Source organism: Dipodomys spectabilis, unplaced genomic scaffold (genome assembly GCF_019054845.1).
Source record: "Dipodomys spectabilis isolate Male_0828 unplaced genomic scaffold, ASM1905484v1 ptg000019l, whole genome shotgun sequence".
Lineage (NCBI taxonomy): Eukaryota > Metazoa > Chordata > Mammalia > Rodentia > Heteromyidae > Dipodomys > Dipodomys spectabilis.
The window spans coordinates 1,341,124-1,368,232 of NW_024870696.1; the positions used below are offsets into that span (position 1 = coordinate 1,341,124).

The window sequence follows — 27,109 nt, forward strand, 5'->3', positions numbered from 1 at the left end:
GTAGTAGGATCTATGCATAATTACTCGTATGAAGTTACTAGTGCTTTTGTATAAGCATATATGCTTAGCTAGGCATTGTGGTACACACCTGTAATCTCAACTGGAAAGTCTACAGATTGAGGAAAAAATATTATGAATTGGTGGCCAACATCGGGAAATGATGTCTCAACATATTTTTCTGCTATTTTTCATACAAGCTTCTGAGACTTACATTTTGAATTTGCAGTGGGAACTATACTTAAACAAAATGTCCTATTACCTTTGTCATTCCTTTCCCAGTGACCCAGAATGTTACTAATACTATGAAGGTAAAACAAATGAATTTTTTTGACAATTTAATGACTAACCATTTCTATAAACTGATGTTAATAATGAAATAATTATGTATGTGCATATGTATGTGTATATATATAATATATATGATATATACTGTCTTATTTTGTGGGGGTGGTCATAGAATTTGAACTCAGGAAGATGTACTTGGTACACAGGGCCACACCTTCAAGCCCTAAATTTCCAAACTGCCAGTTTTCTTTTTTTATTTTGTTTTGTTTTCCCCAGTATTAGGGATTTGACCAGGGCCTTGTACTTGACAGGCAATGTTTCTTACACTCCAACTATCCCCCAAACCTTGATTATTTCTGGAAGTTCTTAATGGAAGTATATGAAATGAAATTAAAGTATATGAAATAAAGGTGTTTTTTGTTTGCTTGTTTGTTTTTTGTTGGTTGTGGGGCTTGAATTCTAGGCCTGGGCACCATCCCTCAGCTCTTCAGCTCAAGGCAAGAGCTCTACCTCTTGAACCACTGCGCCACTTCCCGTTTCTGAGTAGCTTATTGGACATAAGAGTCTCAAGGAGTTTCCTGCCTGGGCTAGCTTTGAATCACGATCCTCAGATCTCAGCCTCCTGAGTAGCTAGGGTTATAGGTGTGAGCCACCCATGCCCAGCTAAACTTAGATATTTTTTTGTCTGTCGAGAGGCTTGAACTCTGGGCCTGGGTGTTGTACCTCAGATCTCTACCACTTGAGCCACAGCGCCACTTCCGAAATGAAAATCTTTGCCTAGTAAATGTAGGACTTTGGTAATTAGATACATCTGCATGAATATGAAGTTGTTGGGGGAATACCATTCATACTCAGCATAACATGTTTTGATTTTTTAATCTGAAGTAGTATATTAAGTAAATTTTCTGCATTTTTAAAATTTCATACATGGCATAAACTGCTTAGCTTGTTATTTTAAGGAGCTAATTTACTACTTAATACTGCTTATATTGTTGTATATTTAGAGTATTACTGTTTTTTATCTGATTGTGAATTATGATTAATTTATGATAGCTTTCTGGAAGTAGAATTTCCAGAAAAATTTCCAGTTTCAATGTTTTCATATATTTGTTCTTGAGTACTGACTTGAATGTACATTAATAATATTACATATTACCCATTTCTTATGGTCTATTATAATAGGACATTATCTGCACAGTTTTTACAGTATTAGTTTAGAACTATATTGTGTCTGACCTAGATCCCTTGCATAAATGTTAGCCCTGACTTTCATGTCACCATCTTTTTTATTTCTGTCTAATTTAAATAGATCAGTATTTCAAGGGATATAATTATATCATCATTTTGATACATTGGCAGTGGAAATAATTGAAATATTCAATGTATATCTATATACATTTTTTTTCTATTTTAGCACAGATGTATTTCAAAGATTGGGCTCCAGTTCAGCTCTGATCACTCCTCCAAAAATAGCATCATTTGAAGAAGCATTTATTTATCTTCAAAAGTTAATGGCAGCTGTGAAGGATATTCTTGAAGGAATTCAGAGGTAAACCCTATCTTAATTTTAAGGCTTCAGTTTTCAATTATTTTTCTATTAGTATTTTTCAGATTTGCCAGTAACTTCATAAATGAATGACTTTTAGATTTAACTTTCTCTCCTGTACCACTATGCTTAGCTTATTTTTTGAGATAGAATCTTAAAAACTTTTGCCCCGTCTGGCCTTAAACCAACAATCTACCTTTCTCCTTTTACTGAGTAGCTGGATTATAAGTATGTGCTACCACATCAGGCCTGTTAATTTTTTCGATGTTTTCCCTAACTTAAGTCTTGGTCCAGGACAAATAAAATAATTAAATTGTAGCTTTTATTATTAATGATGTTATTGATAAATATTTTACTTCAATATTTTTGATAATATCAATTAAAAAGGTTGGGCAATTTTGCACACTGTTAGAATGCAAGGTAATTTAGCTCTTTGGGCAGCCTTCTCCAAAGTTACTTATATACATGAGTCATGGTGTTTGTATGATAAAGTAAAATACTTAGATATTTTAGGGGATTGCTACATACTGGCTCTGAGTGAATGATAATCCTCAGAGACCTAAGATGCTAATGTAGTTGGAGAAATGGCCAATGGACAGATCTATCTAGATGAATATCTCATATCCTTTAATGTCTATATTTTAATGATGTTCTTATTTTGGGGGCTAATTTTTGAAGGATCTTCTAAGATTATTTTTGGTTTCTCTACCAAGGAGACTCATTAAAGCTCAAACTGAAAATAAGGACATGAGTTTTGCCATGTCTGATTGATTGCTTATGTTTGCAATATTATTATTACTACCTTCAGTCCTTGGGTTCCTTGCTGGAATCTTTGAAACTGGTATTCATTTGATGAAGTTTAATTGGATGCATAATACAACCTGTTAGCCAACTAACTGGATATATATAAATGCAGTGTCTTCAACTCCTTTTTTGTTTTTGTTTTTATTTTGAGGTCCAGTCGTGGGGCCTGAACTCTGGGCCTGGGCGCTGTCCCTCAGCTCTTCAGCTCAAGGCTAGCGCTCTACCTACCACTTGAGCCACAGTGCCACTTCCGGCTTTTTTCATTTTGCTTATGTGGTGCTGAGGAATCAAACCCAGGGCCTCAGGCATGCAAGGCAAGCGCTCTACCACTGAGCCACCTTCCCAGCCCTCTTCAACTCCTTTGAAAGCCAACAAATAAGGCTTTCTTTCTCTAATGTGGAACTCTGGTTCCACCTTCTGGACACTTCACCGTTATGACCTGATATGGTCTGACATGTGGACCAGTTAAGAAGGGATGAAGTAATATCTGCAAACCACTTAGAACAGTATCTGGCAAGTAGTGTATAAGTACTTAGTAGCTACCATTGTCACATTTTGTTTTGTTACTTAATTGTTATTTTACTGACTTATGTTTTAGAAAATACTTAGAATTATTCTCCTTAAATCATATTTTTACTGTCTGATTAATTCTTTTATTAAAAGACTTATTTTTCTCCCTTTGTTCATTGATTTAAGTATAGCCTTTTTAAATCTGGCAATCAAGTTTTTCTACTATTTGGTCCTAACACATTTTTTTGTTCTTAAATTTACCTGGTGTAATTAGCCAAATTAGTTTATTTCTGACTTTCAAGACTTTCAGTCTTCTGGTGATCCTTGACATGATTTCCTCTCAGAGCCTAAAATGACTTCTTAACTTTCCTGCTTTTTTTGCAAGATCTTTATTGATTGTTGAGTCCCAGTTCAGGGATCTCTGTTCCACCCACACTTATCCAATTAGTCCTTGTAGAAATATTCATATGGCCTCTGATTATTATTTTTCAACATTTTATTTCTGCTCTCAAATGAACCCTGAGAAGGTAGGATCCATCTTTTACATCCCAAAGTATCTTACCTTCTGCCTTAGCTTAATACTATTTAATCATGATAGTAATTTTAATGATATGTTAACTAACGGTCATTAAGTGCTTAGTGTATTTCAGGTACTGTGCTAGCTGAAGTTTAACTATGTGATCTTATTTGAGTCAATATCATATCCTATTAGAAGTAACTATTCTATCTCTTTCCATGGAAAAGGAGGACCATTGTCCCAATCCCACAGTTTACTTGGCAAAATGATTCTAAAGAACCTCCATCTTAATACACTAAATTTTCTTTTTTTTTTATTTTTGGGTCCAGTCGTGGGGCTTGAACTCTGGGCCTGGGTGCTGTCCCTCAGGTCTTCAGCTCAAGGCTAGCACTTACCACTTGAGCCACAGCGCCACTTCCGGCTTTTTTCTTTTTGCTTATGTGGTGCTGAGGAATCGAACCCAGGGCCTCAGGCATGCAAGGCAAGCGCTCTACCACTGAGCCACCTTCCCAGCCCTTAATACACTAAATTTTCTGACTGAAAAAAAAAACACCTATTTTTTCAAGATCATTCCATAGAACTCTAGAAATTTTATAAACTTGATTTTAAAGAATATATATCTGAAAAATATTTTTAAAATCTACCTTAGAAGGACTTTCCTCCTTTATACTTGCTATTCTAAGTTTGCCTTTTTCATCCTTTAATTCTTACACTCTCACTCCCACTCCCCAGTTTTCTTTTGTCATTCGTGGGGCCGGGGTACTGTCCCTGCACTGTTTTGTTCAAGGATAGTGCTCTACCACTTTGAACCATAGTTCCACTTGTGTGTCTTTTTTTTTTTTTTTTGGACATATTAAGAATCTCACAGACTTTCTTGCCTGGGCTAGCTTCAAACTGTGATTCTCAGATCTTAACCTCCTGAGTAGCTAAGATCATAGGCATGAGCCACCAGTGCCTGGTTTGTTTCTGTTGTTACTGTTGCTTACTGTTGTTACTGTTCCTTACTTTCCTGAGAAAAGATCATGCTCATCTTGGTTGTAAAGGAGACCTCTAAAAGATTTCTTTTAACTAATGGTCTCATCTCCACCCACAGAAGTTACACAGGTGGGATAATAAAAACAGAAAATAGAAATACCTGTGGCGATATTGCTGTCTTTGTCTCATGTTATGTGAACAAATGGTTTGAACCTAGGTGGATGAGTACTAGAATAAAATTTCCAAAGCTGGGACCCTGGATTGTGACTCAAGTGGTAGATTAGAGTGCTCTGCTTGTAGACATGAGGTCCTTAGTTCCTTCCCTAGGACTATTTCCAACAATTTATTTTTCTAAAGTAGGCAGTGGTGGCACATGCCTGCAATCCCAGCAATGAGAAACAAACATAAGGGAATGGGAAATTTAAGGCCAGCTTGGACTACAAAGTGATTCGATTCCAAAGCCAGCTTGTACTCCATAGTGAGAGGCTGTTTCAAATAAAACAAGAACTGGCTGGGTACATATCTTTAATGGCACTGGACAGGCTAAAGCTGGAAGATCAAAAGTTCAAGACTAGTTTGAACTACATTCGGAGTTCATGGCCAGCCTGAGCTACATACTGAAGACTAAACTACTCAAAAGTTCTTACATCTAATATGATTAGTATAACTAATTCACATTTCTGTCTCTGAAGGGAAAACAAAAAATACTGTTTTCATTTAAATTGTTTTAATTTCTTTTCACTTTTTAAAATTATATATATGACATTTTATAATCTGAAGATGATGAATCTTTCCATTTACATAACTTGATTGCACCAAAGATACTACAGAAAAGATCTAATTTTAATTTTGCTTTTAATGGATAACAAAAAAAATGTATTGTGAAGCTTTTTTTTTCCATGTGAATATCTCTTTGTTGTTGAATTTGACAAATTTGCACCTAGTGTCCTAGTACATTTTAGTTCGTCACTAGAAAATTCCAATCTGATGTTATTACCCAGGCATTAGTTTTTGTGTTTGTTTCCTAATATGTAGTTTACTACAGTGGCTTTATCAAATTGCAGACATTAATTGACATACCATCTGTAATCCCACTAATTTGTAATATCAGTAATTAGAATTGGTAATTAACAAGTACTGAATGAATGATATTACTATGCTCAATTGGATAGTAATGTTTCATAATATTTAAGCCATGAACTCATTTCTTAGTTATAAAAACTATAAATACGATTTAAAATAATACATTATTTATACATGTTACTTCATGCAATGTTAGGGATCTATCTGATCCAGGTCTTCATGCATGTGGAGAGACAGCAGTCTACCACTGAGATACAGCCACAGCCCAATAAGTTGCTTCTTAAGTTTATTTTTTTTCACATTCTCAAAAGCTATTTTGCTGTTATACTAATATAAAACTTTGCTACCAGAGGGGACTATACTTCCTCAATTCTGAGAGCTCTAGATCTTTGACATTAGTTTTTCTTAAATAGAAGGAAAGTCTTATTTAAAATTTAAAAACGGAGTCTATTTTAATTAATGCTTTATGATTGCCAGTCCTGGAGCTTGAACTAAGGGCTTGGGCACTGTCCCTGGGCTTCTAGCACTCTACCACTTGAGCCACAGTGCCACTTCTGGCCTTTTCTGTTTATGTGGTATTGAGGAATGGAACCCAAGGCTTCATGCATGCTAGGAAAGCACTCTAACACTAAGCCATATTCCCAGCGTTTAATGTCTGTTTTTAAAATTAGTTTATTCTGTAAAATTTTCAAGTAGCATTGTCTTTGTTATTTTTATTTTTTTGGTGTTTTATTGCTTTTTTATTTTTTAATTTTATTGTAAAAGCGATACACAGAGGGGTTATAGTATGTAAGTCAAGTAATGAGTGCATTTTCCTTTTGAACCATGTCGCTCCTCCTTCATTCTCTCCCAGTTTTTCCTCTCCCAACTTCCCTCTCCCCCAAGTTGCATAGCTCATTTCCAACATGTCTAATGGGTTTTACTGCTGAATTGGTTCACATTTTGTCCTGCTGTTTCTGTGCTTTCCCTTTTCCTCCCCTAATCAAGACAATGGGTACAGAAATCAAAAGCAGTTACAGAATGGAATCAAAGGAAAAAAAGGAATGAAGAAGAGTGATCATTTTGATAAGCATCATTTTATATGATCATATTCAAATAGCTATTGAACCCTTGTGATCCTCTCCTAAGAATATTCTTTGTTCTCACTGTGTGACTGATTAGACTGCTATTTAATTAATCATGTCCAGGTGTAATTATTTGTCTTTTACTAACCATTGGGTTTACTGGTAAGTTTGTAGGCACATTCTAGTTATTACAAATGAAGGAAACTATGCAGCCTATGTTTCTGCAACCTAGGGTCTGGCCTACTTCCCCACTCCTGGTCACCTACATACCGCTTTCACAGAGTGGTTGAACAACTTTACATTCTAACTAACAGTGTAGTAGTGTTCCCTTTTGGCCACATCCTCGCCAGCATCTGTTATTGTTAGTTTTCCTGATAATGGCCATTCTAACTGGGGTGAGGTGGAATCTTAGTGTTTCAATTTGCATTCCTTTTGTTGACGTCTTCATGTGTCTATTGGTCATTCTTATTTCTTCTTCAGAGAAGTCTCTCTTTAAGTCTTTAGCCCATTTATTAATTGGGTTGTTGTTTCTTTCAGGATTTGTTCTGGGGAAGTTCTTTTTTGAGCTCTAAGTATATTTTAGATATGAGGCCCTTGTCTGACTATAGCTAGTAAAGATCTTCTCCCATTCTGTGTGCTATTTATCTTGTTAGCTATGTCCTTTGCCATGTAGAAACGCTTCAGTTTGATACAATCCCATTTATCCAGCTTTGATTTGTTGTGTTTCTGGATCTTTATTTAGGAAGTTTTGATCTGTGCCAAAGAGTCCTCGTGTTTCACCTGTCCCATCCTGTAATGTTTTCAGCGTATCTGCTCTTACATCAAGGTCTTTGATCCATTTAGAGTTGATTCTAGTGCAGGGTGATATATAAGGATCTAACTTCAGTTTTCTACACATGTATAGCCAATTCTCCAAGTACCATTTGTTGAAGAAGCTGTCTTCCATCAAACATGGTCATAGGTCTGTGGGATTATTTCTGGGTCTTCATTTCTATGCTATTGGTCCCCAGGCCTAGTCTTGTGCCAGTAACAAGCTATTTTTATTACTACAGCTTTGTAATAGAGTTTGAAGTTTGGTATTGATATTCCTCTAGCACTGTTCTTCTTCCTATGCATTGTTTTTGCTATTTGGAGTCTTCTGTTATTCCATATGAATTTTTGGATTGCTTCTTCTATATCATTGAAGACTGTGGTTGGGGTAATGATGGATATTGCATTGCATTTGTAGATAGCTTTGGGCAGTATTGCCATTTTCACACTGTGAATCCTGCCAATCCAGGAGCATGATAGGTTTTTCTACTTCCTTAAATCTGTAATAATTTCCTTTTTCAGGCTTTTTAAGTTTTTATCATAGAGGTCCTTCAAATCTTTGGGTTAATTTTATACCCTGATACTTTGCCAAAGTTTCTGATCAGCTCAAGTAACTTAGGAGAGGAATCTTTGGGATTGTTTAAATACAGGATTATGTCATCTGCAAAGAGGGAGAGTTTTACTTCTTTCCCTATTTGGATCCCCTTTATGTTTGTCTTTTGCCTTACTGCTCTAGATAGAAATTCCAGTAGTATATTGAAGAGGACATTATTTATATTGAGTGGTACAGAATAGGAATTTTTAAAATTGAGATCACCTAACTGCTTAGTTGATGTTATTGCTCCTGGCCAAATAGAGAACTCTCAAGGCACATGTGAGCAAGTCAGGATTTGTATGAAGATCGATTCTGTTACTAGCTTACTTTGTAGCTTTGAGGAAAAAATAACAAAAACATTTAGTGCTTGAACACAAAAATAATTTGCAGCAACATTTGATAAAAGGCAAGAGTTTTTAGCCAGGCACTGGTAGCTCACGCCTGTAATCCTAGCTGCAGAGGCTGAGATCTGAGGATTGCAGTTGGAAGCCCACCTGGACAGGAAAGTTTGTGAGACTCTTATATCCAGTTAACCACCAAAAATTGGAATTGGAACTGTGCCTCAAGTGATAGAGTGCTAGACTTGAACATAAAAGCTCAGGGACAGTGCCCAGGCCCAGAGTTCAAGCCCCCAAACCCCCTTACCCACCCCTCCACCCCCCCCCCCCCCCAAAAAGGGCAAGATTTTTTGACATTCATACAAAATCATTGTTTTTTTTTAATGGCTTGATTTGATTTTTTATAACATTATCTAAAGGCAAGTAGAAAGTAGTAATTTTTCTTTTTTTTAGTGAGAAAAGCATGCACTCCAGATTCAAACCAGTAAGAGATTTCATTACCTCCAGCCATTCTCTATCATCTTAGATAATTGTCTTAAAACTCTGACCTTTATCTTTTATATCTGCAACCTAATTTTAGTAATAGCTAATACTTACTGAACGTATACTGTTTGCTAGGGATTTGCTAAGCATTTTAGATACATTATTTAGTTCACACCTCATAAGATAAACCTTACTTCATCTCCATTTCACACTTGAGGACTAAGGTGCACATAAAGAGGAAGTTTGGGCCAAGTTGCCTAACTAAACTCAAGTGTTAAGAGGACTGGAGATGACCCATGTAAAGCAGGGTCAGACTTGGAGTAACTGTTTTAAGGAGAACCAAAGTACAACCAAGTCAGATCTGTGGACAGATAATTTTGTTCTGAATGACAGAGGACATTTGTTGTTCCTCAAAATTCATCCCAGAGTAAAATTTAAAAACTATAAACAAGTTGAAGACAGAGAACTATGTCTTTTTTCTTTTATATTCCATAGCTTGCTTTCTTTTGGGAAAGATCAACTTTAATAGATATTGGTAATTTATAATTAAAATGGATAATATTATACCAAGACCCTTTATTACATTTAAGCCTACATTATGAGTACATTTGTGTGTGTGCATAGTTTATTAGAGATAAAAGTTTCACACACATTTCCTGCCTGGGCTGACTTCAAAAGCCCTGATCCTCATATCTCAGCCTCTTGAGTACTAGGATTACAGGTGTAAGCCATTGTCACCCAGCATGACTATGTCATTTAAAACAGGATGAAAAATGTACAGTTATATTGCCATCTGGGAATACTTTGGTAATAGCTTCAAATTCCTTTTAGCCCCCTTGATTCCATAGCTCTCATAACATACATTTGAGGAAATACTATGAATTGAATATGTACTTACTGTGAATGTCTTTTAAAAGGATAAAAATGGGAATATATATAGCCATTTTCTTAAATTAATTTCCATTTGTTCTTTTATTCTTTCTAAAAATTGGCATAAAAGGGTAGTTTTAGGGTTTTATTCTAAGAGTCTTTTGTCTTCCCACTGGTACAAAGAAATGAGAAACTTGGAGAAGTCTGACCTCTCAAGAATTTGTGTGTGGGGAATTCCTAATGCATGAAAATCCATAAACAGCTTTTTAAGTTTTTTATAAACTGTACTTCTAGAGCATAAAAGTTTGCAATTATTTTTATGTCAAAAAAAACTACTTTATTAAAATTCAGAAGTAATTTTTCTCCATTTTATGTTTTTTTCAAGTATTTTCACCAAATTGTACTTCCAGAAAGTAAAAACTTGCAATTGTTTCATACCAGTACAGATTCCATTCTCTAAAACCCAAGAGTTGGTAGGATGTATTGAAATCTGAATTCAACCTTCTTTTTTTTTTTTTTTTTTTTTTTTTGGGGGGGTGTCCGGTCATGGGGCCTGAACTCTGGGCCTGGGCGCTGTCCCTCAGCTCTTCAGCTCAAGGCTAGCGCTCTACCACTTGAGCCACAGCGCCACTTCTAGTGTTTTTCTTTTTGCTTATGTGGTGCTGAGGAATCAAACCCAAGGCCTCATGCCTGCAAGGCAAGTGCTCTACCACTGAGCCACCTTCCTAGCCCCATGAATTCAACCTTCTTAATGGAATGTATTTTAATAGATTCTTAGTCTATTTGGGAGTTTGATTACCATAAACTATTATTTTGAAATAATGAATCTCTTGGTTAAAAAAAAAATAGTGTGGAGAGAGTGTGTGTGCGTACCACTCCTGGGACTTGAACTCAGAGCCTAGGCCCTGTCCATGAGCTTTTTTGCTCAAGCCTAGCTCTCTACCACTTGAGCCACAGCTTCACTTCTGGCCTTTTTGTTGATTAATTAGAGAGAAGAGTTTCCTGCCCAGGTGGCTTCTTTGAACTGCAGTCCTCCCATCTCAGCCTCCTGAGTAGCTAGGATTATAGATGTGAGCCACCAGCACTTAGCTAAATGTGTTATTTTATTCCAACAAGTGTTTCTTCATTTTTACACAATTCTGTGATTTTTTTTTTTTATGTGCCAGGACTGGGGCTTGCACTCTTGTTCAGTTTTTGTGCTCATGAATGATATTACTACTTGAGCTACTACTCCAGTCTGACATTTTACTAGTTCATTGGAGATAGAGTCTCAGACACTTTTCTGCCCAGGCTGGCTTTGAACTGTTATCTTAGAGATCTCATCCTCCTGAGCAGCTGTGATTACAGGCATGAGCTACCAGCACCAAGCCAGCTCTTTAATATTTGGCAAAATATCAAAGTATTTAATTTGAAGCAAATGACTGCTTTCTTAAAATCTTAAAATTTCTGTTTTTCCTGTTTTGTTAATAATTAACATTCAGAAGTGGGCAAAAATGGAATATTTTGATTATCTACCTGTGCTCAGTCAGCATTTTTTTCTTTCATATGTTTTTTTAGAACAATTGTTCTATAGTCTGCTCTGGATCTTAGGGTTTTTCTTGTTGTTATACAGAGGATCTAGAACAGTACATGGCTCAAGTAGGTCTCAAATATTTGTTGAATAAGAGAATAAAGGAGTGATTGTTCTGATGTGGGCAACTTTAGTGTGCTTTTTACTTTTTGGCTTACTTGTCACATGTATTGCGAAAGTTAGGGCTCATGCTCTAGACTCTAATATAGTATGCTATTATTTACAACCATGCTTTTGTGTGTGAAAGAGGGAAAGAACTTAGAAATGAAGAGATCAGTGTAGTCCAGAAATGGCAACTGTTCAGACAGAGTAGACCAATGGTTTGCCTGGAATGGGGTTAGAGGTAAGAACAGAGAATGACTGTAAATAGGCAAGAGAGATATTTTTTGAAGGAAATGTTCTGAAATTAGATTGTGGTGACCATTATACACAGGTTTTTAAAAAATCATTGAATTGTTAACATGAATGCATTTTATAGACTATAAATTATATCTCAGTAGAAACAAAGCCATGGTTTTATTTTAAAGTAAAGTTTCAGCCTGAAACTGGTGGCTTATCCTGCTATCTTAGCTACTCAGAAGGCTGAGATCTGAAGATTGCAGTTCAAAACTAGCCCAAACAGGAAAATCCTTGAGACTCTGTATCTTCAATAACCCACCAAAAAGCCCGAGATGGGGACTGGGAAGGTGGCTCTGTGGTAGAGTGCTTGCCTTGCAGGCATGAGGCCCTGGGTTCGATTCCTCTGTACCACATAAGCAGAAAAAGCCAGAAGTGGGGCTGAGGCTCAAGTGGTAGAGCACTAGCCTTGAGATGAAGAACTGAGAAACAGCACCCAGGCCCAGAGTTCAGGCCTTATGACTGACCAAAAAAAAAAAAAAAAAAAAGAGCTGTGGTTCTAGTGGTAGAGTGCTTTTTAGCCTTCAGCAAAAAAAAGCTTAGGGACAGCACCCATACCCTAGGAGTAGTGCATGCACACACGCACACACACACACGAATTATTAAACCTTTTGCTAATCAGAAAACTAGATTGGTGAATTTATTTCCCACTTTGGATATAACTTGTTGCTATAGACAAATGGCCAGTTTACTTAAAATGAGTTTTTCTATAAAGTGATTTATACAAAAAATGTTATATTCACACGTGTACTTCTGTTATGAACTTGGAGCGCATAAGGTTCTTAATATAAAATATCTAATTTCCTTGCCCTTTTTATGTACTGTTTGGATTATTTCTAAAGCCATGAAAAGGAACAGGTATAAACTGTTCTATATTGGTGATAGTTTGCCTTCATTGGATTGTAAGGTTAGAACACTGTTTGTTTCCCTCCCTCCTTCCCTCCCTCCTTCCCTCCCTCTCTTCCTTCCTTTCTTCTTTCCTTCCTTCCTCTCTTTCTCCTTCTTTCTTCTTTTTTTCTTTCTTTCTCTCTCTTTCTCTCTCTTCCCCTTCTTTTTTTTTTTCTTTTTTGCTTGAACTCAAGGCCTGGTCACTGTCCCTGAGCCTCTGTATGCTCAAGGCTAGTGCTCCACTACTTGAGCCCCAGTGCCACTTCTGGCTTTTTCTGTTTATGTGGTACTGAGAAATCAAACCCAGGGCTTCATGCATGCTAAGCAAGCACTCTCCACTAAGCCACCTTCCCATCCCCTTTCATTTCTAGGTGACTGGATCACATTGTTTTCACTAAAAAAAATTTTTTTATTGTAAAAATACCATAGAGAGGGGTTACGATTACATGGGCCAGGTAATGAATACAAGGTTTACAAGTATTAATTTAAATAAGCCAAAATATTGTAATGATCTCTGCTGAATTAAGTTCATGATCTTACAAATTTTAATTGATAAAGAAATCAAAGAGGTTTAAAGTTTGAATAAGTTTATTAAACGATCTGTTAGCTTTTCATGGTATGGGTATGTTTTGGGGAGAAGATTTAAGATATTGTTATTAAATCATTCCTTCTTTTTATTTTTATTTTAAAGGATTTTGGCCCCCAACAGTAATTGTCAAGATGTTGAGACCCTCTATAACTTCCTAATCAAGTATGAGGTATGAGAAGTATTTTCAGGTATTTGTACTTTTATCATAGAAAAACAGGTTTAATATAAGTAACTATAGGAGTAAAAGCATAGAAAAACATTTGTTATTTACTTTAAATTTTAATTTCTCTTTTATTTGAGACAAGGTTGCTATGTATCTCAGGGAGACCTCCAGCTGATCATTCAACTTCCTCAGCTTCTCAAGTGCCAGGATTGCAAACGTGTCTCCATGTCTAACTTAAATTCTTGAATGCCATAGAAATTTGCTAGTGCCCTATTCTTTTAATAGGATATAAAGTATACAAGATGATATTTTTATATTCATGGTGAAATTGTTTCTATAGTCAATTAAATTAACATGTTCATCCTCTCAGCAAGCAGCTTTTTTAAAAATGTGCCAATAGCACCTAAAATCTACTCTTCTAGTGAAATTCCTAAATACAGTGTTGTTAACCTCACCTTCTACACTAGTTCTCCAGACCTTGTTATCCTGTATATATACAAATTCCTATCATTTGACCCATGGCTTCCTATCTCCTCCCAGCCTATTCCCACCAGTTGACATAGCCAGTTTATTTTGTTGTCTAGAATGGCCCATTTGTTTCAGACAGAATTGTTTAGATTTGGATTTATTGGCATTTTGGACAGGTTATTTCTTCATTGTATTCCACACATCATCATTGCTGATCCATGGAAGGTAATCTGCTGATTATTCATTTCGGTTTGCCTAAAGCCCTCTGATGTTCTGTGTTCATTTTTCTGTTGTGTGTATATGTATATTTAATTTTCAAACATTTCAGGTGAAGGAGCAATATATTAGGTCTTATTCCTTATGGAGTCAAACATACTCCTTTCTTTTTTTTTTTGGTCAGTTGGGCTTGGACTCTGGGTCTGGGTGCTGTCCCTCAACTCTTCAGCTCAAGTTGAGCCCTTTTCACTTGAGCCACAGCACCACTTCCAGTTTTCTGGTGGTTAATTGGAGATAAGGGTCTCGTGGACTGCCCTGCCCAGGCTGGCTTTGAACCGTGATCTTCAGATTGAGCCTCCTGAGTAGCTAGGATTACAGGCGTGAGCCACCTTCGCCAGGCAAACTATTGGTTTTTGTTCCAAACTCCTGGACTAAACCAGAAAAGCTTCTGAACTGGCCCCTGGCTCTGGCTAGCTCTTTACTTAACCTTTTCTTTGCCACATCATCTATTTATTAAGAACCTACCTAATGAGTAAGAACCCAGGATCTGAGACCACACTCCTTGTGTTGGCTCTTTCAGTTACTAACTGTATGTCCTTATCCTAGTTTCTTCACCTTTTAAGTGGGAATGACAGCATACAAATTATATGTATTCTAGAATGACAAAAGAACCTATAAAGTTCTCTAAACAGCATAGAACCAGGCACAGAGGAAGTCTGCAGTTGTAACCTATTCTTATTTAAGTAAAAAAAATGGTTTTACATGTGTGCTTAAAAAAATCAGTTTAACGTCTCTAACCATATTATATGGTCATTGAAAGGATTTCTTTATTTGAATTGAAACATATTTCATCATACTTTCAGAAACTTAACATTAAATCTAATGACAGTGATACATGGTTGTGAAAACAGAAGGATAGTTTAAACATATAGCCTGTATATTTCTAAGACATCGCTCTTTTTTGGGTACATGACTTAATATTTGTAAGAATATTGAAAATGCTTGACTTGCCGGGCGCTGGTGGCTCACGCCTGTAATCCTAGCTACTCAGGAGGCTGAGATCTGAGGATCGCGGTTCAAAGCCAACCCTGGCAGGAGAGACCGTGAGACTCCTATCTCCAATAAAACCACCAGAAAACTGGAAGTGGCGCTGCAGCTCAAGTGGTAGAGCGCTCGCCTTGAGCTGAAGAGCTGAGGGACAGCGCCCAGGCCCAGAGTTCAAGCCCCACGACCGACCAAAAAAAAAAAAAAAAAAGAAAATGCTTGACTTAATGTGTATTTATAAGAATATGTGGATTTGATTCTCAGATGTTTGAAATAATTTCCCTTAGCAGAATTTCTTCCCTACATCAGTTATTACACTGTCTTATGATATGAATAAGGATGGGGCCACCCATCTTTTTTTTCCCCCTAGTCCTAGGACTTGAACTCTGGGCCTGGGCTCTGTCCCTGAGCTCCTTTGCTCAAAGCTAGCACTAAAACTATTTGAGCCGCAGCACCATTTCCAATTTTTTCTGTGATTAATTTGAAATAAAAGTCTTCTAGACTTTCCTGCCCAGGCTGGCTTTGAACCATGATCAGCAGATCTCAGCCTCCTGAATAGCTAGGATTACAGGTGTGAGCCACTAGCACCTGTCTAAGTCTTGAATTTTTAAGAGCTAAAACTTATCAAGTCATTTCTTCTATTTAGCTTTAATTTTAAGTAGTACAACTAAAAAAAAAAAAAAAAAAAAAAAGCAATGACGCCCAGTAATATTAACCTACTTTATAGGTATACTCTAATGATAGCTATTGGTTTCTTGGAAAATTGTTTGTGGAGTAATAATATTTAACATTATAATTTAAAATAGCTCAATATGAGTAAGTAAAATTCTCTTAATATCCAAAATTAATGAATATGATTAAACAAAATATTCAGACTACATCTTTGTGAATTTATGCTCCAGTTTCTTTATTAGTAAACTACCTTACTTTTCTACTATAATGGAGCTATTATCACGTTTATATTCCCTGTGTTCTGGAAGGTCCATATATGTGGATGGTTGCTTTTAAAACTAAAGATAAGTCTGGATACTACTGAATAAGGAACTACTTTGTATTCTTATATCAGGTTCCAAAACAGTTTGTTGTTCAGTTAGGCAAGAGGTAAAGATAAGAAGGATCATGGTTCAAAACCTGGGCAAAAAAATTTGCCAAGACCCTATTTCCACAACAAGCCAAATGTCTTGTTCACACCTGTAATATCAGCATTCAGAAGACTAAGGCAGGAGGATGAGTTCTGTGTCAGCCTGGTTGATATAGTGAGACCCTGTCATACTGTCACAAAACCAAAACAACAAAAGTGTCCATAGAGTTGGGTTATAGATAAATGGCAGAGCACTTGCTTACCATACTAGAGACCTTGAGTTTGATCTCCAGAATAATGGAAAGGAAGGAAAAAAGAAGTAGAAAAGGAGGAGGAAAGAAGAGCTATGTACTAGTCAAAGTTTTAAGTAAATTAGATGGAGCTTTCCATAGTTTATAATCTTTGGTTCTTTTTCTGTCCATTTGATTTCCGGTGTGATCACCTGCTTGTTGAGGTCCCCACTAAATCTAGACCTGTGTCATGTGTAAGGTATAATGGTAGGACTAACATTTTTATATGTAGTTCTCTGTTATCTCCGTTCTCTTGTTGTCACTGTTTAAGTCCTTTTTAAAGCAGTAACTAGGAACTTGAGATCTGGCTCATTCTGAATACAGGCCATTCTAACTTTACTCATTGCTCATTTTGTTTAATGTATCTTCCTAATAACTATATTTTGGTTCTTTTCAGGTAAATAAAAATGTCAAATTTACTGCCCAGGAACTTTATGATTGTGTTTCTCAGACAGAGTATCGGTAAGTCTTACTTGTATGTAGACGTATCATTGTAACAGGCTTTTAGCATACTCAGCACCGCTGAGGATTTTAGCTGGGAGAGTACTATACTCTTCCAGCTATTTGGGAGGCTGAGGCAGGATTGAAAATTTGAGGTTAACCAGGGCAACTTGGTAAGATCTTGTCTCAAAAACTAATAAAATTAGAGTAGGAATAAGGTGGGTAGCTCAGTGGTATAGCACTTGCCAGTGTGCGTGAGATCCTTGGCTCAGTATCCAGTACTCAAAAAATGTTTCTTGGGGCTGGAAAGGTGGCTCAGTGGTAGAGTGCATGCCTTGCATGCATGAGGCCCTGGGTTCGATTCCTCAGCACCACCTAAGCAGAAAAAGCCAGAAGTGGCGCTGTGGCTCAAATGGTAGAGTGCTAGCCTTGAGCTGAAGAGCTGAGGGACAGCGCCCAGGCCCAGAGTTCAGGCCCCACAACCAGAAAAAAAAATGTTTCTCAACTCATTTTTATATGTCACTGATTACTCTATGTATGTTAAGCAACATTATTATGAAACTATTTCCCCAAATAAAAAATGTTGCTGATAAAGTGGCACTGCTGTACAGTTTTGCAAATCTTATAAGACAACTGAATTCTCATAACTGCTTTTGTATTCAGTCTGTTCACATATTAATGGAAACTATACTTTTGAGAGAACAAAAGTCAAAAGTGAAATGAGGCCTTGGTGCTTGCTAGGTATGCACTATCACTTGAGCTATACTCAGAGCTCTTTTTTCTTTTCTTTTCTTTTTTGATAGTTTTATATTTTTGCCTAGAGACTGAGACAGGTTCTCCCACCTACAGCCTAAGGTAGTGTGAACCTCCACACTGGGCTTATAGATTGAGATAGGATCTTGATAACTTTTTACCTGGGCTGGCCTTGAGCCTTAATCTTCCTGATCTCCATCTCTCAAGTAACTCGCATGATAGTTATAAGATAATGCTTTGGTCTTATGATAATAGGTATGACCTTGCAGATCCTCTAGAAGAGTCCTAAGTTCTTGAGATCCCTAGGCCACGTTCTGAAGATCAAGTAGTCTAAAGAATACCCTTGCTGAGATGGGAAGGTGGCTCAGTGGTAGAGTTGCCTTACATGCATGAGGCCCTGGGTAGATTCCTCAGCACCACATAAGCAGAAAAAGCCGGAAATGGTGCTGTGGCTCAAGTGGTAGAGTGCTAGCCTTGAACTAAAGAGCTGAGGGACAACGCCTAGGCCGAGTTCAGGCCTCATGACCTACCCCCCCCCCACCAAAAAAAAAAAAAATATATATATATATATATATATATCCTTGCTTAACTAGTGTATGTCTAAGATAATCTTACCAGACAAACAGAAAAGGACAAAAGCTATGTACATATGACCATATAAGAGGATGCTAAGTGAAATGCACCCCAAGATATAGACACAAGAGGCTTTTTCTTTGTTGCTGTTGTTTTTAATGTACTATGTGATTTTTTTTTTTTTTTTTTGCATGTTCTTCCCCTTATGGTATAACCCCTGTTGTCACTGTATTTGATTCTGGTACCCTGCATCTTTTTTTTTTTTTTTTTTTGGCCATAAGGCCTGAACTCTGGGCCTGGGTGCTATCAGCTCTTCAGCTCAAGGCGAGCTCTTTACCACTTGAGCCACAGCACCACTCTGGTTTTCCAAGTAGTTTATTGCAGGTAAGAGTCTCTTGGACTTTCCTGCCCAGGCTGGCTTTGAATCGTGATCCTCAGATCTCAGCCTCCTGAGTAGCTAGGATTACAGGTGTGAGCCACAACGCCTAGCTGCCCTGCATCTTGTATATACGTTTTTCTAATTTGGGGAGGGGAAGGGAAATAACAAAATGCTGAAACAAGGATACAGGTTGACCCATTGTAACAATGAGATGTATAAGACACTATGTTGAAAACAAACTTTACAAGTTGGTGGAGTGGAAGAAGAGGAGTTGGGGAGTTTGGGAGGGAAGGGATAGTGTTATTAAATATTAGGTACAGTGAAAAAATTTGTTCATTTTTAGCTTAATGGTGCCACTCTTTACTATTTAATTCAGCTCATAGCATTTATATGTAATGAAAAGGCTAAGTATTGTAAATCAGCCTTTTTATATATACATATTCAGTTGAGAAGCCTCTTCCTCAGTGTGATAACAAGATGAAACTTTGGAAATGGATTATTGCTGTTGTGGTGGAGACTTCAGAGACCCAGTGAGTCCCTCTAAGACACATAAAAGAAGCCTCACTAGATAGCCAGTCTACCAGTGTCTGCTGCTTAAACTAGCTCCAGCACCATGAAAAATAAATTCAAGAGGGGCAAACACCTGCTTAGACAATTCAGTGTTGCCCTACAGTTATCTCCTACCTCCCTCCCAACCCAGTCTATTTTAACTCAACGTGGAGACTCACCCATGTTGATGATAGAGGAGCAGTTTGTTTATGGTCAGTTCTATTATGACAGATATATGCATTCCTAAATGTCATCCCTGCATTGTATAGTCAGGCAGTGAAACCTACAGGGCCTATGAGAAAAATGTGAGACCTTGTCAAGAATATGTTAAAGATAAGAACCTAGTGAAATGATATCCCAGGTCATACATATTCAGTGCCTGAGAAATGCATTAGTGCTAGAAGAAAGCGGACATTTTACCTTGAAATTTTTACCTTAAAGTTTGCTTGTAGAGGTGGTCATTGAAAAAGTTTGAGCTTGAGAATTACCTGGGTTTGACTATAGATCTGTAACACTGAAGTGAGTGAATGTCTCTTAACATATATGAAGAGCTGTAATGGGTTTGAGGTGTGTTTTTTGTTTCCTAAGTTTAGCTGGGAGCAGTTTTCTCTATTCACTTATTGTTTTTCCTTACCAAGTGGGAAAGTTGCACTGTGTTCAAATTTTATCAGTAGTGTTGGAATAAATTCTTATGTTGAAATCAAGCACTATGGCAGAATGGACTACATTTCTACTGGATTGTGTCACTAATCCATATAGTTCAATTGCTACATGCAACTTAGGATGTTCTATGAGCCAACCTAGTGACAGTTTTCAAAATACTTCTGTGTCCAAACTCTACATTGATGAATTTGATAGTAAGACTTTTATTAATCATGTATAGACAATAGACAAAATAATAGATAATAGACAAAAGTTACAAAAAGTTTTAAAGGTTTACTCAGTCATGATTTAATGTTTTCCAAGAAAATTGTGAGTGCATATACACAAGTGCATTGTATTTGGAGGAGGGAATGGCTTCTTGCTCAGATCTTCAGACTTTGAATGAATCAGTTGTATTCTTATATATCTTTATATATAATCTACAATTAAAAGATTATGCAATATTTGTATAAAATGCAAGGTTTTCTAAGTTTAGGCAAAATTTTCAAAGTTTAAAATGCTCTCTGTAGTTAGTTCATGGAGGCCATAGCCTCGTCAAAGATGGAATAGTTGGGAGAGTTTTGGAGGATCAGGTTGAATGTTCAAAGTGAAAATAGTTGACTCTGGCAATCAGAGCATGGTAGTATCTTTAAGAGGTTATTAGAGCTATGACTGTCTTACGTGGCCCTAAACCAGAGTATGTCCTCTTTAGTGTTGGTCCTTTACCCTTAGCATCCTATGGCTGACTCAGGTACAGCCCACCCTGCTGTCCAAAATCTCTAGAATATTAGGCAGCATATCACCAACCTACAAAAACAAAATCTAAATCTAAAATTCAAAGTACATTTTCTATCAAAGAGATAGTGCTCTCATACCATCATAAAGTTGAAAAATTGTAATTCAGATACCATTTGTTTATGGTGTGAGGTAAGGGGCCGACTTCATGAATTCATCTGATGTCCATCAGGTTGTCTTGCACTATTTTCCAGAGGAGCCTATTTTTCTGTTGAATAGTATTGGCATCCTTATTGATTTATGTGAGAGCTTACTTCTGGACTTTGAATTCTATTCCTTTTTTATTTTGCTCAAGACTAGCATTCTATCACTTGAGTCATAGCTCCATTTCTGGCTTTTTGGTAGTTAATTGAAGATAATTGTCTCACAGAATTCCTATCCAGGCTGACTTTGAACTATGATCCTCAGATCTTAGCCTCCTGGAAGCTAGGATTATAGGCTTGAGCCATTGGCATTGTTACTCCATTTCTTTAAATACGCCTGTCTCTATGCCAGTAGCACAGTTGTTGATAACAGTTGATTTTGTTGTAAGTTTTGAAATTGGAAAGTGTAATTCCTCAACGACTATTTTTTTCCTTTTTAGGATTTGGAGAGCCTTGTAATTCTAGATGAATATTAGAATTAGCTTTTTCATTTCTACAAAAATACATTGTTTGGGAGTTTGATAGGAATTGCATTGATATTGTAGATTGCCTTGGGGAGTATGTAAACACTCCTGAGGCTTCCAGTCGGTGGGATTCTGATCCACTTATTTAGTTCTTTTATTCCTTTCACCAGTGTTCTTGGTGCCTCTTTGTTCTGACTGACTTCTTGTTTTCCTTTGCACCTACATCAAGGGATCTGACATGTGCAGGCAGAGTGGGAGAGGCAGCTGGTAGTCTTCTCCAATACCTGGGAGATAGCTTCCAGTTGTCCACGGTAACAATGCAGTCTAAGAGTAGTAATAAAAATAACTACCATTCCTACTGCTGAATGTTCTTCTTGAACTTATACATATCTCAGGAAACTTGGTTAAGTTAAAATACAATGGGATGGTATCCCACAATGTAAGATCTTATCATTTCTAAGCCCCCATTAACTTAAAAAAAATGTAATGTAGGTGTGAAGCATATTATGTATTACTTCCAGCTTCCTCATTTTGGGGTTGTTACTGGTATTCACTTATTAGGTTGTGGCTTTTTTTTTTTTTTTTTTGCAGTGCTTGGGCTTGAATTCAGGGCCTAGGTGCTGTCCTTGAGCTTTTTTGCTCAAGGCTAGCCACAGAATCCAATTCCAGCTTTTAATGTTTAGTGCTTGTTTGGAGATGAGTCTCATGGACTTTTCTGCCCAGGCTGGCTTCAAACCACGATCCTCAGCCTCCTGAATAGCTACTATTATAAGCATGAGCCACTGGCACGAGTGGTCATATTCTTTTTTTAAGAGTTGGCAGCTCTTTGTCTGTTCTTTCAGAAGTGCCATCCTCCAGTCCATGTATTAGCTCCCAAAGCAAAGAAGACAAGGTAAACCCATTTGTTCCAGTGTTGTTTAGTAACAATTTAGTAACATCTTAAACCAGAGTAAAATAGAACAAAGTTGTTCAGTCGAGTCCATCACATAAGGATTATGTTTAAACACACAACTTTGCTTGCTGACAAAGGTCAAGCCCTATGACTGACAAAAAACAAAACAAAAACCTTTGTTCTGGATTTAAGGAACTGCTCAAAGATTTTTACAATGTTGGTTATCTAAGATGTGTTCAGCCAGGTGCTTATACTCCCATGTTTTGCTCCTGCTAGGAAACTATGTATTTTCCCTTTCAAATATTAAAAAAAATATTTCAATTCCCACCTATTACCAGACCATATTGAAATTTTCAAATATAGCTAAAGGAAATGGGGTCAGCATGCTATTCCATATATATAGCAGTAATCACAGTAGCCAAGATTCACAAGATATAATAGCCTAAGTGTCCAGGAGCTAATGAGCAAAGAAAATGTGGCCTATGTACCTCATCACATTTTATGTAGTCTTAAAACAAAAAGGGAATCCTGTTATTTCACACAGCATAGATTAACCTGTTAAATATGCCAGGCACAGAATACTGCATGATTCTCCATGGAATCTTAAAACAGTTGCAATAATGGTAATTAGAAGGCTGGGAAATGGTGATAGAAAAGTTGGTTAAATGTTTGGTCAAGGCCAAAAATTTAAGTTAGGAAGAAGCAGCTCCAGAGATACTGCCCAACATTATGGCTCATACCTAGAAAAATCCCCGCAGGAGATTAAGGCAAAGAGGATCCTAAATTGTAGATTGGCCTGGGCTATACCACAATACTTGTCTCAGAGAAGAAGGTTAGGGAGGGTTTAGTGCACAAGATGCTAACTTTAGTTAATAAAGTTATATTTTGAAAATTGCTAAAAGCATATTTTAAGTGTTCTCGTCACAAAAGGTAAATGTGCAAAATAATGCTATTCATTAGCTCAGCTGAGCCATTCCACCATGTGTGCATATTTCAAAACATAGTGTTGGGGCTGGGAAGGTGGCTCAGCGGTAGAGTGCTTGCCTTGCATGCATGAGGCCCTGGGTGCAATTCCTCAGCACCACATATGCAGAAAAAGCTAGAAGTGGTGCTGTGGCTCAAGTGGTAGTGTGCTAGCCTTGAGCTGAAGAGCAGGACAGCATTCAAGCCTCACGAGAGACCCTTCCTTCCCCCCCCCAAAAAAAAAATCATGTCATGTGTAATATCCAAATAGCTAAACAATTCTTGTTTTTTAGTTTAAAAATAGGAAAAGAAAAAAATTTTTTTTTTTTGGTTAGCCTCTATGCAGTTATTTAACATTTGTTTTTCTCCTAGGGAGAAGTTAACCATTGGATGCCGCCAGCTGGTTGAGATGGAATATACCATGCAGCAGTGCAGTGCTTCTGTCTACATGGAAGCCAGGAACAGGGGATGGTGTGGAGACACACTCAATGACAGGGCCTAAGTGCTGATTTGGAACTTAAGAGGAACTACATTGTCTTCATAAAAGAGTAATTTTCAACCTGGTCACTTTTTTGAGCCAAACTCAGGAAATTTTAAGTAGTTTCATAAGTACAAAAAAGTGATTATATTATTGACAATCTCAGTAAAGCTCTAAAAAACCTCATGCATCCATGTGTGGTAAACTGTGGACGGGACTCTTTTGGAGTTGACAATACCTTCATACCTCTGCAAGTGGTACCAAGCCAGTATCTTTAAGGAAAGGAGAGCCATCTTCTCACTGCTCCCAGGGCAGGAGCCATAGTGGCATCTGAGGAAGTCCTACAGCATAGCATTACCAATTCCCCAACCCTCAGGATGGGCCCATGACCGCACACTGCCAAGAATTAGGACAAGACCATGCTTACCATATTCCAGAACAAACTCTTGTCCTGAGATGTTTCTGTGATCAAACGGTCATTCATATAAATCTGGTGGAAATACCACCACCTTCCTCAGGGTAATAAACGTGGCTTCTTTTCTTCCCTGGACTTGTCTTTTGTCAGTGCGTTTCTGTTGGGGACAGGCCCGTGCTGATTTGCCTCTTAAAATGTGAAGCAACATGAATTTTTGGAATTAGGTGGCAATGACTGACTTGAAGTTTGCCCAGTGTTTAATTGACTTATTTCTAATTTAGTTATACAGTAAGTTGGAAATCTGTTAACTGCATGTATTATGCCCTTGTTAATACACCACATTTGGCATTCTATTATAAATGTTAATTTATTTTTAAAAAGCAATAAATAACTTATTTTAGTAAGATTTTGCTTTTCATTTTACTTCCAAACAACTTTTGTGAAATGAGTACAGGTGTAATGATGAAAGTGACCATCTGCAAGAAGAGGGAACCAGTTCAGCATGTTTATTTTATATTGGCCAGGGTAAGTAACCTCGCCACTGAGTGCTGGGATGGCAAAGTGTGGTCAGGGACATAGGTTCATAGGGATATGAACCTCTTTGTGAACCAGAAGTTTCAGTTGATGGTCTCTACTCTTTCTTCTTTAGGAGCATCTTTTTTTTTTTTGGGGGGGGGGGGGGTCCAGTCATGGGGCCTGAACTCTGGGCCTGGGCGCTGTCCCTCAGCTCTTCAGCTCAAGGCGAGCGCTCTACCACTTGAGCCACAACGCCACTTCCGGCTTTTTTCTTTTTGCTTATGTGGTGCTGAGGAATTGAACCCAGGGCCTCATGCATGCAAGGCTCTACCACTGAGTCACCTTCCCAGCCCCTAGCATCTTTATTCCTCAACTTGTGGTTTTTCGGGGTTGTTTTGCTCTGTGTTGTAATTTTATCTTTTTTCTTTTATCTTTTTTCTAGTTTTACATTGCATGCAATTTCGTTGTATTCTGAAACTTGCCAACTTAACTGAGCATATTTCACCCTTATGTATGTGGTTTCTATGTTTTATTTTAAACATTAATTTGTGGTTTGATTTCAACTTGTTTATTTTACTGATACTTATATATATATATATATGTGTGTGTGTGTGTGTGTATATATGGATCGCTCTTTTCTAACCTTTTCCCTCTCCAGCTGGTACTCTACCACTTGAGCCAGACCTCCAGTCCTGCTTTTTGCTGGGTATTTTGGAGATGGAATCTTTGGACTTTTCTGCCTGAGCTGACCTTCTGCAGATTTGAGTTTCCTACATGTAGCCACTACTGCGCTTGGCTTCTTTGCTCATCTTAAACTTTTATATTTGCTCTTCATAGTTACATTTGTTGTGTTTTATATTTGTTTTGTATTGCAGGTTTCTTCCTATCAACTATTTTAGGGTTGCAGTAACTCATTGGCTCAAAGATCCTAAGCCCTACTTTAATAGAATGTACTTTTTTTTTTGGGGGGGGGGTTGGCTGTGGGGCCTTCACTCTGGGCCTGGGCACCGTCTCTCAGCTCTTCACTTCCAGCATTTTCTGTGTATGTGGTGCTAAGGAATTGTACCCAGGACCTCATGCATGCAAGGCAAGCACTACCGCTGAGCCACTTTCCCAGCCCCTACATTTTTAATGTACCTTCCAGCCTGGGCTGTCTTCAAATCGCTATCCTCAAATCTTCAGTCTCCTGAGTAGCTAGGATTACAGGTGTGAGCCACCAACTCCCAGCTTAACTTTTTATAATGTAGGTCTTGGCCCTTCACATAAAGGCCAGGCAACACATCCAATTCTGTTTCCTTGATATTTTTAATGTCTTAAGAACAGAATTCTTTCTAAGTCAATCTGTTATATTATTCACATGCTCCATTTCACCAACTCCCTAGCCTACCAAGTGATGAATTGAGATGAATTTACTTCTTAAAATAATAGATGTAACTGGACCCAGGTAGCTCATTCCTGTAATCCTAGCTACTCAGGAGGCTGAGATCAAAGATTGTGGTTCAAAGCCAGCCAGGCAGAAAAATTGGTGAGCCTCATCTCCAATTAACCACCAAAAAGCCACAGTAGAGCTATGGTGAGTAGTTGAGTGCTAGCTTTGAGCACAAAGGCTCAGGGCAGCACCCAGGCCCTGAGTTTTCCAAAGGGAAAAGAAAAAGTAATACAAGTCATTAGTGAACGATCAAAGAGCAATGCTGTTCATAGCTTCTGGAGATTTTACAAATACACTCTTGTATTTTTGTGGGTCTTTTGCAAAAATAACCCATTCAAAGAGGACAGGAACAACACTAGCTCTATTCAAGTTATGGTCAGAATTTTTGACAAAATACTTGGGACTCACCAAGACATGTTTTACCTTTGTCTACCAAAATTGACTCAAAAGTTCTGTTTATGGTTTGCATTGGATGCTTGTAAAACTCAAATGTACATGTTAGGTTTGGGTATTCTCACAAAAACACATTCTTCTGGAGTCATGGTACCCTAAAGAGTTTCCTGATACTGGTGTTTATATTTGTATGTATAATTTGCATCTAAAATCTATTTAGTGTATCCCTTAATATTTCAGGATATTGATGACAACAATAGCCAACCAGAGGTTTTATACTTTCTTTCTTGAATTCTGATCTAGTTTTGTTTGTAAACTGTATGTAATTTGCCTGAAATTTGATTCTGGATGTTTGAAAGCACTGAGAATTCTTTTTTTTTTTTTTTTTTTGCCAATCCTGGGCTTAAACTCAGGGCCTGGGCACTGTCCTTGAGCCTCTCTGTACTCAAGGCTAGCATTCTACCACTTGAACCACTGCACCACTTTCGGCTTTTTCTATTTATGCAGTATTGAGGAATCAAACCCAGGGCTTCATGCATGCTAGGTAAGCACTCTACCACTAAGCCACATTGCTAGCCCACTAATGAGAAATTCTTGAGAAATACCATTTGTTAGCTTCGAAGATGAGGGAGCAGGCAAAAACCTTAGCTACTGGCTTGGTTCAGTGTTCCTACGTACCAATTTTAATATCCTGTTTTT

At 37.5% G+C, this 27,109-nt stretch overlaps 1 protein-coding gene across 6 annotated transcripts in view; it reads left to right on the forward strand.

Annotated features, from left to right (window-relative positions):
• Window positions 1-24,476, forward strand: part of Swt1 (SWT1 RNA endoribonuclease homolog) — a 61,064-nt gene extending 36,588 nt beyond the window's left edge. For all 6 annotated transcript variants that reach the window (XM_042674691.1, XM_042674698.1, XM_042674695.1 and 3 more), the window contains 4 exons: window positions 1,700-1,834; window positions 13,426-13,492; window positions 16,983-17,047; window positions 23,552-24,476. In XM_042674691.1, coding sequence (XP_042530625.1) covers window positions 1,700-1,834; window positions 13,426-13,492; window positions 16,983-17,047; window positions 23,552-23,681 — 397 coding nt within the window. In that variant the 3' untranslated portion in view covers window positions 23,682-24,476. The remainder of the gene's footprint in view (window positions 1-1,699; window positions 1,835-13,425; window positions 13,493-16,982; window positions 17,048-23,551) is intronic.
• Window positions 24,477-27,109: the final 2,633 nt, after the last annotated feature.